Source organism: Ceratosolen solmsi, unplaced genomic scaffold, assembly GCF_000503995.2.
Source record: "Ceratosolen solmsi marchali unplaced genomic scaffold, CerSol_1.0 scaffold58, whole genome shotgun sequence".
Taxonomy (NCBI): Eukaryota; Metazoa; Arthropoda; class Insecta; order Hymenoptera; family Agaonidae; genus Ceratosolen; species Ceratosolen solmsi.
In genome coordinates, this window is record NW_011948447.1 from 1,165,836 (window position 1) to 1,182,373 (window position 16,538).

Genomic DNA, 16,538 nt, shown 5'->3' on the forward strand with positions numbered 1-16,538 from the left:
GAGCGTTGTACTCGAATATCTCGACGCTCATCGCCAATCCAAGGAGTTGAAGATAGCTGAGATAACTAAGGTATAGAGTATTACATCTACTCACGGTATTAAATTTTAGTTACATCTACAATTGCAGATTATATAATGCCCGTCTCCATTGTAATTGGAATTGCCAACTATATTTGCTCCACTGAAAAATTATGATTCAATTCAATTTTACTTATTTTTTGGCAGTATACACGAATAGTACTCCGTAACGTTTATTGGAGTGTATTTAAATCCCAGTGCATAATTTATAAAATAGTTAGTTTAATAAATATAGATAGTCAGGATAATAATTGCAGGTTGCAACTTAGTATTATTATTCTATACTTGTTTCGATATATAATTAATCGAGTTTGTTTTGAACAGAATAATTACATTTGATTAAATAAGTTATTTAAAAAATCTAATTTCTATTAATTCACGATATACTTTATTAACGCAGGAAACTGGCGTTTCGGGCCACGACATTGCTATGGCCATGCAGTTACTAGGTTTTTTACGAAACATTCACCGTGATCTCAGTGAAAGTTTTGGCGGCAAACAATTGGCAGTGCTCGTTGACTGGCGTAAGGTCGATGCCCATATGACCAAGGTGCGCAAGAGTGCTCGAATACATCTAGATCCAGATTGTCTACGTTGGATACCGTTACTTACTCAGTTGCCAAGTGCTTATCAAAGTCCGGAAGAAGCCGGCGATACAAGTTCGGAACTCGCTTCACCTGCCCTCGAGCAGCAGCCCTGCACGACTAAGCCCGTTGCCGCCATGCCCGAGAAGATACAGCGGGTAAAAATCAGAAAGAAATTCCGTAGTAGAAAGATGGGTGGCGGACACAGAAGGAGCTCGCCAATGAAGTCGAAGACTCTACCTCTGCAAAGGTCGAAATTACATAAGCAGTTCAAGCGAGTATGTAATCAATGCCCATTGTCGCACTGTTTATTTTATTTGCTTTTAAGTTGGTAGCGTTTTGTTAATTTGTTTCTAATTCATAGAAGCTGCCTAAAGAGGCAGACAAGTGCTCTGGACATATGGCAGATACTGAGGACAACATTAAAGATGAAATTGCTTCCGACTTGAAAAATCCTGTAACAACATCTAAGTCAACAAGGATACAGTCAGCCCATCCGCCTCGACTTACGCAGAACTCCGCCAATACATTAAGAACATCTACTTCGTCGAACATCGCGTCCATCGCAGCAAGCCCAGCGACCCCTGTTCAGACATCCAGACGAAGCGTAAGGACAGCCATGAAAGCACCCATGGCTGCAGCTGCGAGCATATCGGCTGCGGAATCACCAGCAATGACAGCTGCACAGCCTCTGAGAAAACGCAGACATTCCGAAAAGACTGAATCTGAGGATAAAGAGGATAAATTCGAGGTTGTTATGAGAAAAAGGACTCGAGAGTCATGGAGGGATAAGGAAAAGGAGAAGGACGGTAAGAAGAAGGTGCGAGATAAGGAAGTAAAGGAAAAGGTGAAACCTGTGGAGAAAGACAGGATAAAGGAGAGTGCAAGGCTCAAAGAGCGCGAGGCGGCAAAAGATCATCGAACGTCACCGAAGGAGTCTATGCCTGCTAAGACCAAGAAACAGAGTAAACTTGATGATATATTGTTGAAAGTAACGAGTAGACAAGCCAAGTGTACCCAAGCGAGACAGTCGCGTGAGAAAAGATCAGCGGCGATTAATAGCGGCGGCACCGAGGAGGTTCAGCAAATTAATCAAACTTCGCATCATCGCCCAGGTAAGAAAGAGACAACTGAAGTAAAAGAATCTCCTGTATCGTCAAGACGCGGTAGGCCAAAGGCTGAGTCCAGAGTATACGCAAAGGAATTGCCCGTAACTGCAGAACCTACTAAAGTGGCAACCGTAATCGAAACGACAACGTTGCTTTCTCCGAAACCCGACGAGCCCAAGGAGACTATCAAGCCAATTAAAAAGCAGCTAACGATTCCGAACACGTCAGTGAGTAGTGGTAGCTCTAACGCTATGTCAATAATTCAGGATGAATGTATTGCGCTCGGAAACGGTAAAACCGAGGTGCTTGTAGAGAATTCTGTGTCGACACCGATGATAATGACTGGACCTGTAATCGAGAATGGGGCTCCAAGCGCTAGCCCCGGTGAGTACGAGGGCGGTGACGAAGATGACGGTGACGATGAAGAGTTTGTTCCAAGATCCAAGGTCAGCAGCGTCATACAATCGCTTGACGTGGCCATCGAGAGTGCCGAAAAGCAAAATATTGAGAATCGGGAAATAGTAGTACCCGCCATAAACAAAGGGGACAGACAGGGATTCGAGTCACTGGAGAAAACCGAAGACCTAGTGGATGTCGGCATTATCGCGACAAAGAGGCTAAGAAACACCAATTCCATTGCTTATGAACAAGTAAATGTAGAGAAGGTTAAAGAAGAAACGGTAGCTATAGCTGTAGCGACTGTGGTAGCCGTGGAGTCGAAAACCCTGTACGGTGCCAGCGATGAAAAAGCAAACGATAAGACCAACGCTATTTCAATAATAATGGCTAATGGCAAGGGACAACAGATCGAGAGCAATATTTGCGAAGCTTTAATTGAGCCGAAGGATAACCAAATCGATACGAAGCCAGTGAATCTGCCGATTACACTTATCGAGAAACGAGATGAGCATAATCGTCGTCACATATCTCTAACAAACAGCCATTCAAGCGTAATTGAAACGACAGATAGCCAACAAGTGATGATGACACATGAGAAGCATATCACTTCGATAATTGCAGAGCATCATCATGAGGTCACAGCAGTGCATTTGCAACCCGAGGACAAACTACATTCACCTGAAAGCGGTAAGAACATTGCAATTTATAGAGTAACAGTGCGCAACTAGTAAACGAGTTTCTTTAAAACATTAAACATTCGCGTTATCATTTACATTAATTCTTAATTAACAATCCTTATTAAATTAATGATATTATATGTAGGGCAGTTTTTAATAATTGTCCTTATTAATATAATGACTTATTAATTAAACTTAAAATTAGAATTAATAAAAAATAATATTTATTAATGATTACTTCTAGTAAATGATTAATAACGATTAGTTAAATAAATTAAAAATATTTTTAATTCTGTAATTATGTACTATTATTGTACATAAACAATGATCAATAAAAATGATGACGAAAATTACTTCAGATATGAAATAATGAAATGTATGAAAAAAGTTTTGTTTAATTTGCTTTCTATTTATATTATTTACGTAATATTTTTTATAAAAGTTCAAGTTTAAAAGTTCAATATGATTAATTTAAACAAAAATATGAAAAATCATATTAAAAGTTACGCATACATGGTGTGGCAAATCTTTTTATATCGCAATCATTGTTGACTGACTTAAATATTGTAATAATAATAACCAACCATTTAATATCTATTTTATATTTAAATAGTTATAACGTTAGTACGAAAAGTAAATTTTAATAATTTTAATATTTTTATTTTATTATAATCAAGATACTTTTAATTTTAAAACCATACATTAATGTATGATATATTTCTTTCATTGTGTTAACTAGCTTCTTTTGTGAGAAGAAGTAATGAAGGGTGAGAGACAAATGACGATCCATATCATGCGTAGAATTTAACTGGATGGTATCTCTTATTCGTAGGTAAGACAACGCCCCATCCGGAGAACCCAGGCTCCGTTAAACGGACACCACCTTCACAGCCGGATCTTCCATCAATGGGTGTTTACACTCCGGACTCGACGACCAATTCAGTGCACTCATTGCATTACGGCCAATGCGATCTCGACGTCAGTCAACTTGGTCTCGAGTCACCAACCTCCATAGCAAGTGATCTTGCATCGCAAAACAGCGTTGAAAGGCCACCGAGTGCTTTACCGACGATGCCATCAACCCAACCCCAGTCCCAGTCCCAGTCTCAATCTCAATCTCAACCTCACTCTCAGCCTCAACCACAACCACAGCCACAACCACAACCACTACCACTACCACTACCACTACCACTACCACAACCACAACCACAACCACAACCACATTCCCAACAGCAACAACAGCAGCAGCAGACTGTTTCGGTTTCCTCTATAGCTCCGGGACCGATGCAAATGGCGACAGCCCAACAACAGCCCAATCCTCATCCCGTCAATCTCCAGGCGCAACAACAGCAATATGCCGATTGCTCGATGCCACAGCACACACCGTCTACGCATGTAACTATTCAGCAACAGCACCAACAACAGCATTCTATGCAGCACACGGATAAGAATCCTTATGTAAGTTCAATTTTATACTACATACTTTCTGCCTTTATAGGCTTACTACCATTTAACTTAATATCTTCTACTATTTTTGTGCCCTACCTTTCATAAAATCCATAAATTTGAACATTATCATACAGTATCATTACAGTCCAATAAAAGTGTAATAATAAACAGATAAAAAGTTAGGTTTCAAGTATCTATCAAGTACGAATATTTTCTAAATTTTCTTCAAGCAAAAAAGCACAATTATCATTTAAAAAATGAACCATTACTCATTTAAATATTTATAAATTATTCTTAGACATTTACAATATTTTAAAAGATTCGCATGTTTTGTAAAAATAAATAAAATCCTACAAGTCCAAAGTCCTTAACAAGCATACGATTAAAGAAAAGCGTATTTATTTAATTAGAAGTTTTATAAAGAATAATACTTATTAATTATGTAGTAACATAGTATCATAAAAGCAAATTTTAAGAAAAATAAACGTTGACGAGCAAATGTACGTTGACATACATAGCATCAACAGCAGCCGCATACGCCACAGCCGCTACAACAGCCCAGAACACCACAGTCGCACACACCTCAGAGTCTACCGACGCACAGTCCGCAACCGATGCCACAACAATCGCACACGCCACAGCCGCTCTCCCAGCCTCACACACCTCAGCCGATAGCTCAAATTCACACGCCTCAACCAATGCCGGCTCAGTCTCACACAACACAGCCCGTGCAACTTTCCATCGCTCAGCAGCAGCAGCAGTCGAGAAGTCAGACTCTCGTGCATGCTCACAACCAGCAGCAACAGCAGCAACAATCATCAACTCATCAGCAACAACAATCGACAACTCACCAACAGCAACAGACACATTCACATAGCAGCAAAAGAGCAAGTGGATCGCAGGCGTCGCACAGGTCAGTAACAATACATTACTAATACAATAACATTATTATCAATTTTGATCTCCATCGTTGCTTTCAAGTATCATTGTTCAAATTCATATGTCGCTATATGTTAATGAGTTTTTTTATATGTTAGAATAAGTTTTAATGGGCGTTTGCGAGGTATAATCCTCTGTTAGTCGTCGCATATGTCTGATTAACGATACAATGAATGGTTATCACAGGTCATCCAGATCGACACAGCAGGGAGGTGCCGCGGGCGCGAGTAGCAGTAGCGGCAGCAACAGTCGCTCTCACCGTGCCACGCCGCCCAGCTCTCAGAATCAGGGGACCAGCGGCGGTAGTAGTCAACACGCGAGTCTCGCAACTGTCTCGCACAATAGCCACTTGCCACCACAGTATCAACAGTCGACGAGCATGGCTTCGGTGGCTGGAATGGGTCATCCGCACTCTCATAATATGGCCGTGATTTCCCAGGGTGGCAACTACATGGCAGTTTCGCAGGCCATGGCCTTCCCTAGCCAAAACACTTATGTGATTCAGCATAGAGCGAGTCGTTCAGGCTCACACACGCCCTGCACCACAGCTACTAACTTCTACATACAGACAGCGCCAATGCCGCACTCGCACGCCCCTACGGCTGCGGCCAACCATCAAGGCGGCAACTCCTGCAGTCTTGCGAAGCTCCAGCAGTTGACGAACGGTCTGGAGATGATGCCTCCAACGCCACCCCAACCAATGAATTTGACCCCTCCACCGCCTATACCGCATACTATGACGCCGCCACAGCCTTCGCGACAACTCTCAACACCGCCACAAGTGCCCCTTGGCTATACCAAAAATTATTATAACGTAAATGCAGTACCACCACCGAGCAGCTCCGGGGCACCGCCTTCCGGTCGTTCAACCTCTAGATCTTCACCGAGCTCTACCATGGCCCCATTAACGCAATCCTACGCAACCGAGAGTCTTTACAGGCAGACTCTTGATCCCGGGAGTAGCTGCCCGCAGATGCAGAGTGGAGCCAGCCGTGTTAGCCCGAACGTCGCTATCAATACCAACCTTATGGCGGCTCAGGCGGCTTACGGCTATAGAGTCGCTCAGCCAACTTCCGGCTACATGAACCAGGCCGCGGCTCAGCTCGGTGGTTTCATGAACCAGGCGAGTCAGCTGCCGGTCGGCGTCGTCAATGTAGCCGCTCCTTACGCTCAAGATCCGCACCAGCAGAACCCACCTACCGTCTATACCACTTACCACGGCTACATCAACGGAGGTCTTATGCAGTCACTTAATGGCACGATGAGGCCGCGCTAGCTACATCATACAGACTGTGCATTTAGCTTGACGTTTTCACAAAAGATAACTACTGTCGAAAATACTTCCTCCTCGTGCTCTTTAATATTCATCGTCATTTTTTTCTCTTTGCTCCTACTTTAATACCTCCTCATCCCTTCGCGCCTTTCTCAGTCGTGGTATCTTTAACGTTTATAATCAAGAAGAAGGCAGTAACGTTGTAGTGCAAATTTCCTCACATATTTTAATAATCTCATTGCGAAATGTAGCCTATTTCAATATTTCAGTCTCCCTCGGTCTCCTGACTCTTATCTATAGTATCTCCTTTTCCATCAATCTCTACCGATTTCAAAGGAAAACAAGGATGAAAGGCGACATACCGAAATTTTTATTATTGCGTTTAACTGACATTCACATCCTGATGATATATAATTTTAGTGTTAATGGATACAATTACTCGATCTATACGTGCTTTCGGATTCGGGCAAGGTTAAATGTGACGTGATCGGAGTAAGAAGGAAAGTATAACGAAATTAAGCTAAAAGGTTCGTAATAAACGCACTGTGCATTTACATGACGGTGTGAACTGTTTTGTGTATTTTATTCTGTGCCGACGAATATTTCCATACACGAGATGCGTGTGCGTGGGTCTGAAAAAACTCGATGACGCAACGAAAAAATATCTGAGAAAAGTAAACCCTTTAATTAAATTCAGTCATTTCGCGATTCATTAGGGCATTTCCATCAGTTTCCCTTCCATTTACAGTGTTACGTTTTATGTATGATAATATTTATATGAAGAAAAGAAATATACTTACAATAATATTCTGTTTGATATTATCCAATTGTTAAACGTTGTTGTTTACATTTTACGGGGCACGCTGTACTTTACTGTATTATACGAGTGAATTGCATATAAGTTGCTAATTACGATGATAATGGTTATAATAATAATCACTAATATTATTATTACTATTATTAATATTATATTATTTTATTATTATTATTATTATTATTTTTTTTTTTATTATTGCTATATACAGAGTTAAAGAAAATTTGCAGCGTAACACAAAATACATGATCGCATGCGCGCAAAAACATTTATTAATTTTTAATTAAATTATCACAGTCCATTTTCCTATTTTTATCATTTATATTCATTTATGTTTTTACCAATTTCGCAAATCCGCTTTCTTCTTTTTTTGTCCTTAATCCCTCATCTTATTTCCCACATTATTTTTTATAAATGTACGATACATAACGCATATATCATTTTTATTAATTATATTGATGCGAGAGTGCACGCGTTAGTTATGATGAAATGAAAATAAAATAATGAAAAAAATATGTATATATACATAATAAATTGATTGATTTGAAATGCTGTTCTGCAAACTGTCATGCGGGCTATAAGCAAATTGAAAAAAATTATTTTTTGTATCAGAGTCGTGAAAAAAAAAATTATAGAAAAGACTCAATCGAAGGGGGAAAGAAAAAAGAATGTGTATTGTATATTGAAAGAAAGAAAGATGCCTACTTTGCACTATTGAGCTCTGAAGAAAAAAATTATATGACTCGCACTCTCGATGAGTGCATATTTTATTTTGAATTCCCGTGACATTTTGTGGAAGAGTCACGAAAATATAATGAAATGGCGCGCGTGTGCATGCACACCCGCATACAAATACACACACATTCATGCATGCACGCACGCACGTGCGCTAATATAAATATATATATTCATAAAATACATCCGAGTACGAGTTAACTTTTTTTTTAGAATAGATCAGAGAACGAGCAAGTGCAGTGCTAGTTTTTAGTGTAACTTGTAAACCACAAGGAAGGTTTTGAAGAGTATAGTGTAAAAATACATCAATATTTATTGTACATAGATATAAAAAATCTACTAACAAATAAAAATGAAACCATAAAATGATTTAATAGTTTTCTTCTTTTGAACCTTGTTTTCTGCTTCTTTTTATCATTTTTATATCCTTTGACTTTTCAAGAGAAGAGTTCCTGTATAAGTTAAGTTTTGAAAGTATATCGTTAGTGTTATAATCAGCTATGACGTTAAAATGCAAAAACATACAAGTATAAAAAAGAATTTTGTAATATTTCTGTAACACTAAGGGAAATAATGGATTGTATCTTTTTAGCATCATTAATTCAATCGATCCTTCAAGCTTTGTGATGAGAAGGAAGGGGGATAATCGTATTCTAAATAAATTAAGGTTATTAGCGAAATTTTCATTACCATGAATTCACCTGAATCTACGGGTTCTGCGATATTTGCGTTTACGCATTCTTCGATTTTGCCTATCTCTGCGTCTCTTTTCTGCCATCGCGATTTCCACGTATTTAAGCCGCTGTTCAGAGCTCATCCCCTGCCATCGTTTCCCAGCCACTCGAGCAATTTTTGTTACATTCTCTCGAGGCTTCTTGCTGTACAGTCTCAAAAAAAAAACGATAAAAGGATTCGTCGAAGCCCTGAGAAAGTCGAATTTGCTGTAAAAAGGATTAACGGTTCCTCTTGCTAAGATATCCTCGCAGTCTTTCCTTGGCTCATTTTCGTTGACTTCTGTGCTATGTCAGGGAAACGTATTAATGGTAAAGTTGTGAATTTTCTTAGCCGATCGGAAATAAAATATCTTCTGATCATTATTCTGTATTATCAATAACGGTTGAGGATAGCCAGAAATGATCAAGACCTATATGTTACTACTATAAATTATAATATTCTTTTACATCCATTACTTATTTAAATTTACATTTAAAATATCCTTAAAAAAGTTTTTTATTTTATTTTAAAATCATAATATATATATATATTTAAAAAATATTTTATATTTAGAATAAATTGTATAAGGAATATTATAAGCATATTTGTTATTATATTGTAAATTTCTCAAGAGGAATAATAATGTGCCAGAATTATTCTTACTTTTTATTTGGTTACTGGATCGTTGCCATCTTTTATTCTTAAGAATATTACCCATAATTATATTTCTTTGGAGACTTATAAACCAAATTCTAATTGAAAATATTTCAGTTATCATGGATATTCATCTATAGTTGAATTAACTTCTTATTTTTATCTTTCTAGTTACTCATTTGCAATGAAATACGTATTTTTATTAAACTTATTTCAAAGTAATTACAATTACAATGAAATGTTATTCATGCTTTATACTCTCGATATAATTGGTTAATATAGAATGAATGTTATATTGAATTTAATGTATTTGCAGCTTTCTTCACATGATTATAAGTACAATGACAAATTGTAGTTATAGAATTTGGTAAATAATCACCTTAACCTAGAATTAAATTCAATTATTTAAAAATATAAGTTAAATAAGTTTTTTCAGCCCATTAAATATACGAATATATTCTAATTATAAATAGAAAGATATAAGAAGAAGGTTATGATAACCAATATAACAAAGCTTTTCTTCTATAAGTAGCGAATATCAAAAAGAATTCACGTTCAACAAATTTTAAGCATACAAGTATTATGGTAATTTAATTTATTTGTAAGCCGTTTGAATTGACTACGTGTACAAAAATATATATTTAACAATATTTTAATTTTCTATTTTATATAAAACAACTTAAATATAAATATATATAAATATAATATAAATCATTTATATTAATAATCTATTCAATTATTTTATAATTCAATGTACTTGTATTTTGATTTTCTTGAACTAAAAATAAATAACATAAAACAAAATTATAACTTTTACTGAGAAGAAAAATGAAATGCAGTATAACATTATTACATATTTATGGAACATTCGATAATATCAAATCCTGAAACCATAAATTACAAAAATTCAGGTGATTTGCTCAATTACTTAAGAAGTTATTCTTCGGAACTGGAGCATTTTCCAAGAACGTAGACTCTCGGAAATTTATAAGCCTTCTAGATCTCGAATTTTGTAATCATTTGATTCTGAGAATTCTCGAAATTCTAAAGCTTTACCTTGGAGCGTCATACAATGTTTATCTGGTCTCTGCATAGCAACTTTCTAAAGCTTCTCTAAAGCTTTGCTTTCCCGGAGTTCTCGAAACTTCTAAAACTTTAGACTCGAACGTCCTGTAATGTTTTCCGCATAGCAACACCTATGCATTGTTGCCAGCTAAATAAACTGCCGCATGGATATTTAAAGTAAGCACATTGCGAGACGAGGCTTATAGTTACTCAGCTAGTAAGCCAGTCAGTCATTCTAGTCAATCAGCAAGCTATTCGCCATACTCTGTCAAGGTAAGGCCACCGAGGAAGGAAGACGCGTCTATTCCCCTGTATTGCAAGAGGAAGGAGTTGACACTATTCCCTTCAAATCAAGAAAGTGCCAGACTACATCCACAATTAATCCATCCACGCGCAGCATCCGGGATGGTGAAACAAATCATCCACACGGAGCATTCGGGATGGTGAACCATTCATCACAGAACAGGTCAAGATTCCTGTGTGAATAAACCAAGTCATAAATAAACCAAGGCATAAATCATTGCTAATCCACACAAGATTAGCATGATGCTATTATTAACATAGCACAACCATACATACAAATAAGAGTGTGTACAGTTACTGATTCTTACAAAATTAACATCAAGGAACATCTTGTGTAGGTAAGCTATCCACTACAGAATTAGTTCAAGTAGCTGAAACATCGTGATTCAACTTAGTATATACCCTTCCATTACATAAATCCAACACACCAATAATGTAATTCTAAATAAACCATAATAAAGCATATTAAACGAAGAAGCACACACTGTATTAATGTAAATCCCTTCCACTTGACTCCTTCCCAAGCATCCGTTAGGGCAGGCGGCAAATCATATTAAGTTATCGAACATTGGCAGTTCGAGTCAGAAAATCACATATTTTCGAATAGTTATATAAATGTAACGTTTAAAAGTATATAGATATTATTTCAATTTTTATCTTGTATCACATCTTATATAATAATTTTTTTTTATTAATTACTAGTTTTATGATTATGAATATTATATTTTGTATTTTTAAAAAAATTAAAAGATAAAAGTTAATTAATTTAAAATAGAGAATACTAGAATATTTTTATTTAAATGATTAATTATAAGTATAAAAATATATATAAATTATAGTTGTAAAATTAGACTGTTAATTTTAATTAACAAATTAATTATAATTTAATATAGAAAGATTGAATTTATTTAAATAAAATTATATTTTAATACATTTTTATTAAGGACTTTACATTCATAATCTATGATGCAGCTCTATTTGATATTTATATAAAATATTTAAATTTACTTATTATACGAATTTAAGAAACTAAAGTAATTAAATTTATAATTTTACATAATTAACTTTGTTTTATCGCAAATCAAATAATTGGTAATTTAGAAACAATTTGTTTAATAGGTAAAAGTACATTGATAATTAATGGCTAAAGCAAATTATTACATGAATACATTTTCACATATCATTGTTATTTCAAAGATGAGAATCAAATGTTTAAAGATTTATATAAATTAATTTTTAAAAGTAAATGATTCTAATATGTTTCAGAAAAATATACATTCAAATATAACAAAGTATTTTACTTTATGCATTTTATAATTTTTACACAAATTTCAATGTAAAACATTAGATACATAATATTATTATTAATTTTATATTATATAAATAGTCAAAAGATTGAATGAATATTAAATCGAACTATAAGTGTATTATGGACAATATGTGTGGATACATATTTAAAAAATAAATTTTAAACAGAATCAAAATAATGTTTTAAAATATTAATGTATGTTATCTTAATACATAATGTATATAATTGTTATATCAATATGTAATATAATTTAATCTTAATGATACATGTTTAAAAATAAATAATAAAATGCTAGAACTTCCATTATATTGTAATCTCATATTTCTATGTTTGACGTATTAATTATATATTAATTAAGTGTTATATAAAAAAATGAATGTAATACATGAAACTAATAAATATTGTTTTAACCATTTTGAAGACTTGCTTTATTAAAAAAAATTGATTTAAGAAACTTAATATTATTTTATAAAGATAAAAAGCAATATTTCTCGTGTATGTACAGAATGATAAGTATAAATTTGATTATAATTCTCCACCTGATTGACCAGTATGTTTAAAATTTTTGTTTTTATTATTATTGTTGCAGTAACATGCCTGTTTCTGTGCATCAAGATAGCTTTTGCAACCAAGTGCAGTTGTTCCTGTAAATAATAGTTTAGCTGCTGCCTTGCAAGTATTAACAATTGTTACCCCTGTTGGTTGATAACTTTGACAGTATTTGTACAGACATCGTTTAAACTCTAAATCACATTTTTCTTTATCCGAATTACAAGTGTCATAGCATATATCATGAAAATTGCAGCATTTGGTCATTTCTTCTAATGGTAGATATTTTTGATTTATCTAAAATCAAATCAAAGAATATAAAGTAATGTATTAATTATTTATCTTCGATTATCTCAAATAATATAATAAAAAATTATCATAATATAATCTTTTATAACTATATCAAATACATTTATATTGTGCACTCATTACGTATAATAAAAGTTTTTAAATTTAAGTATTTCTATAGCTTAGTATCACTCATTATTTACAATTAATAAATATCTTTTTTGTAACAGTAAAATAAAAAGTACCTATTTTCAGAATATTTAAAATTATGACATTTTATTAAAATTTTCAAGTAATCAGTATGAGTAATGTATTTTTATGCAATAATAATCTACAAACCTCAATTCCCAAGGAACCACATCCATTACTCTGTGCTATATGATTCCAATCTCCCTTTGGTGGTGCTCCTAAACATTATAAATTTGTCTAATAATTATTCCATCCAATTAAATGCAAGTACAAAGTATACAAATTTTGAGAAAAATTATCAACGGTTTTTTTCTCAAGAAAGAAATAATTAAAGTTATTTATAACTACAAAGTATTGTAATAATTTCTTTATCTAAAAATCGATTAAATTTAAATTTATCAATGAATGAAAATTTTATCCTCTAGTGGAGATAATATAAATATAAAGTAATTATGTGACAAATCATTCATTGAAGTTAATTAAAACAAAATATTTATAATCTTTAAATACTTCTAGGTTATGTAACAAGTATTTGACCATTAGTATGCAAATTATATAAATAATAATAGTAGAAAAAATATGACTCATGGTTAACCTGAAGAACATTTGAAAATGCAATGCTCTTCAACGGCGGCATCAAAGATCTCGTGTATGTCATGGAACTTGCGTCCGACGGTGATTGCATTCTGTACAAAGTCTGAGAAAATTGACTCTGCTATGAGAACAAAATCACGCAAGTTGCCTAGTAGTCCGGTTCCATAATCGGACCAAGCATATCCCATAAACGTTATAGCGTAAATGAAAAATTTTTGATACTGAAAAATATCCATAACGTGATCAAGGCTTGAACACCAAATAGAAACTGTACTATAAACTGTTTAAGTGCATACAAATAGCTTGTATATCAAAATTTTGAGAATGTATTCTAGTATTATGCAATCTTTGACACTACGCTCAGTACAATTACGTTCTTGTATGAACTTTATTCTATATTTAGATATATTTTAATCTTGCATTTAATACTTTCATAGATCTTTTATTGGTTAGTTTGTAATCATGTGTTAAAGTATATCATAGCATATTTACTAAAAATAAAGATATAATGCAAATAATAGGCATCCTTAACTTTTGGATATTTCACTTTTACTAAATAAATATATAATATTAAAAAAGCCTAATAATATTTAATATATATCATTTAATGTATTAGAATGTAAGTTTTTATTTTTTTACAATTTGCATACAATCTAAAATATGTCTATATAACAGAGATTATGTAAATAATTATGCAATAAATTTTGTATTTATATTTTTATATTGTACAATACTTATAAGTATAAAAATGTTAAATAATATAGACACTTCTTTGAATAAGTTGCAAAATTTTTGTTTAATGATTTTTTTATAGAATTGCATTAATATGTATATTTCTTAAAGTTTTTTCACCAGTTCGCCACTTTGGTATAATTTTTTTATATCAGTACCTCCGCCAAGAAATTGTCCATTTACAAATACTCGAGGAACGCTTCTTGCTCCAGTAATGTCTTCAAGTATATTTTGAAAATCATCAGTGTCATTTCTTTTATCCAATTCAATTGCAGTATAATTTTGCTTAATAGCATCAAATACCTATATAATTGAATTTTATTATAATATTAAGTCTATATCTATGTTTTTAAAAAATTACATTATTATTATTATTATATAATTATACTTGCCTCTTTAGCCATTCTGCAATATGGGCAATTGCTTTTTGAGAAAATAACTACTTTATCTGATATAATAAGCTTATTTACTTCTTCACGTGTTATTGGCATCTTAAATGCTGTTGTACTAGAAGCTGTACAAGAAACTCACAAGTTTTAATTAAATCAGTATTAAAAAAAACATATACAATAAATAAGAATATGAATATAAATTATATTTTCAAGTCTTATTTTCACCTGATTCATCAGAATTTTCTAGATTATGTTGGTATTTCTCATTTTCATCTTCTATTGATATTTTGATAGAATTGATAGAAGATTGCCAAATAATTTGTAATTGTTTTTGAAAGAATAAACAAAGACCTTGGAACATTTTGTTATATTACCATTCACTTTAATGAGTTAACCAATGATTTGTAATAAATTTTCTTTTAATAAAATAAACCATATCATTACAATGAAAAAAAATTTATAATAAAATGTAGTCAAAAATTTAAATTTAATTATTTAATTATTTCATAAATGAAGTGATTCAGAAATAATTTATAACATCACTTAAGTAGAATAAATAAATATATATGGTATACATATGTTTAAATACCATTTATATTATTCACTTTTCAATTTATTAATAAAGTTAATATTTTTTGCTTAATCTAGCATGCAATTAATTTTACACATGTACTTTTAAATTTTGGTTTATATTTTTATATAAAAGAAAATTGTACGAAGTTACTTTACTTTATTTTTATTCATTGAATTCCAGAAAGATATTTAAAATATTTTTTCATAAAATGAGATTATAATCTACGTGTGTAACTATGGATTAAACTTAATTTTTTATTGGAGTTGTCCAGTAAAATTCTAACCTTATTTCTAACTTTATTATATTTATTACTTTTAATGATGCATAGTTCTTTTAGTCATTTACTTAGTGATCAAGGCCATGAGCTGATTAATTAAAATCTTAAATTAGTATTAATTTTTACGAATCAACAAGCATTTACATAAATACACTTGTTTATTGTTGAAAATTTTTTATTTACCAACAAGTTAATCGTATTTTTCAATTTACCTTATAAATCAATATTTTAAAATAAATGATAAAACAATTTATGTAAATTAAATAATTAAAGATAAATTATTTATCGTACAGTTAAAATTGGTTTTATTTAACTTTCAAGAGTTGAAAGAAATTAAAAAAGAAATATGCAAAATCATATATAAGCAATTAAAATAATCAAGATTGCACTACGTGTAAAATAAATTAATAAAAATATATAATTAAAATACTTACATGGAATCCTTTGAAGGTATTGAGAAATAATAAGGTATTGACTCTCAAAGTAATATAGAATAGAAATTTGTCCAATACATTTAGCATGAATTTAAGAGAAAGAATATATATCTCATAAGTATGGGAGTGTAATGTAATAAATAAATTTGACCAACATTTGTGAATATAGCATTTGTGAACAATGTAAGGTTGGTAACAATATAGACATAAATAAATGCATTTGCATCTAGTATCAATTAGCAATTGGATATTTGATCTAAATTAGACAAAAAAATTATATAGCAGATCAAATTTAAATAATAATTGACCGATTAATTTGTTTACGCAATATTTTAAATATACATTTAAATAATAATAATAATGAAAAATGTAAAATTTGAATGTAAAGAATATAAGAATTGGTGGGA

At 32.5% G+C, this 16,538-nt stretch overlaps 4 protein-coding genes across 4 annotated transcripts in view; 1 reads left to right on the top strand and 3 right to left on the bottom strand.

Moving 5' to 3' along the window:
• Positions 1 to 6,780, top strand: part of enok (histone acetyltransferase enoki mushroom) — a 40,821-nt gene extending 34,041 nt beyond the window's left edge. The window contains 6 exon segments of the mRNA XM_011504716.1: positions 1 to 70; positions 479 to 940; positions 1,042 to 2,857; positions 3,680 to 4,305; positions 4,815 to 5,209; positions 5,422 to 6,780. The exon segment at positions 1 to 70 is cut by the window's left edge and continues 10 nt beyond it. Of these exon segments, the coding sequence (XP_011503018.1) occupies positions 1 to 70; positions 479 to 940; positions 1,042 to 2,857; positions 3,680 to 4,305; positions 4,815 to 5,209; positions 5,422 to 6,511 (4,459 nt within the window). The 3' untranslated portion in view covers positions 6,512 to 6,780.
• Positions 6,781 to 8,427: 1,647 nt separating this feature from the next.
• On the bottom strand, positions 8,428 to 9,081 carry LOC105366311 (uncharacterized; the record flags this gene model as incomplete). The annotated part of the gene is made up of 2 exons (XM_011504717.1): positions 8,428 to 8,509; positions 8,759 to 9,081. Coding segments are annotated over 2 exons (405 nt in total), but the record flags the coding sequence as incomplete, so codon positions are not given.
• A 3,541-nt stretch (positions 9,082 to 12,622) lies between these two features.
• GXIVsPLA2 (phospholipase A2 group XII) lies at positions 12,623 to 14,082 on the bottom strand. Its single transcript, XM_011504676.1, has 3 exons — positions 13,724 to 14,082; positions 13,279 to 13,346; positions 12,623 to 12,948 (listed from the first exon to the last, which is right to left on the bottom strand). The coding sequence occupies exons 1-3, from the start codon at positions 13,956 to 13,958 to the stop codon at positions 12,628 to 12,630; spliced, it is 624 nt and encodes a 207-aa protein (XP_011502978.1). The 5' UTR covers positions 13,959 to 14,082; the 3' UTR covers positions 12,623 to 12,627.
• Positions 14,083 to 14,511: 429 nt separating this feature from the next.
• Positions 14,512 to 16,269, bottom strand: LOC105366283 (glutaredoxin-C3). The gene is made up of 4 exons (XM_011504677.1): positions 16,132 to 16,269; positions 15,072 to 15,262; positions 14,847 to 14,968; positions 14,512 to 14,757 (listed from the first exon to the last, which is right to left on the bottom strand). The coding sequence occupies exons 2-4, from the start codon at positions 15,205 to 15,207 to the stop codon at positions 14,560 to 14,562; spliced, it is 456 nt and encodes a 151-aa protein (XP_011502979.1). The 5' UTR covers positions 15,208 to 15,262; positions 16,132 to 16,269; the 3' UTR covers positions 14,512 to 14,559.
• Positions 16,270 to 16,538: the final 269 nt, after the last annotated feature.

What these genes read in the sequence shown, in the direction of transcription:
- LOC105366283 (XM_011504677.1), bottom strand. Translation starts at nt 15,207, where the DNA reads ATGTTCCAAGGTCTTTGTTTATTCTTTCAAAAACAATTACAAATTATT. An exon ending in AGAAAATTCTGATGAATCAG is followed by an intron (nt 14,969 to 15,071) that starts GTGAAAATAAGA and finishes TTTCTTGTACAG; the next exon opens with CTTCTAGTACAACAGCATTT. An exon ending in ATTGCAGAATGGCTAAAGAG is followed by an intron (nt 14,758 to 14,846) that starts GCAAGTATAATT and finishes TCAATTATATAG; the next exon opens with GTATTTGATGCTATTAAGCA.
- GXIVsPLA2 (XM_011504676.1), bottom strand. Translation starts at nt 13,958, where the DNA reads ATGGATATTTTTCAGTATCAAAAATTTTTCATTTACGCTATAACGTTT. An exon ending in CATTTTCAAATGTTCTTCAG is followed by an intron (nt 13,347 to 13,723) that starts GTTAACCATGAG and finishes TATAATGTTTAG; the next exon opens with GAGCACCACCAAAGGGAGAT. An exon ending in GTGGTTCCTTGGGAATTGAG is followed by an intron (nt 12,949 to 13,278) that starts GTTTGTAGATTA and finishes ATTTGATTTTAG; the next exon opens with ATAAATCAAAAATATCTACC.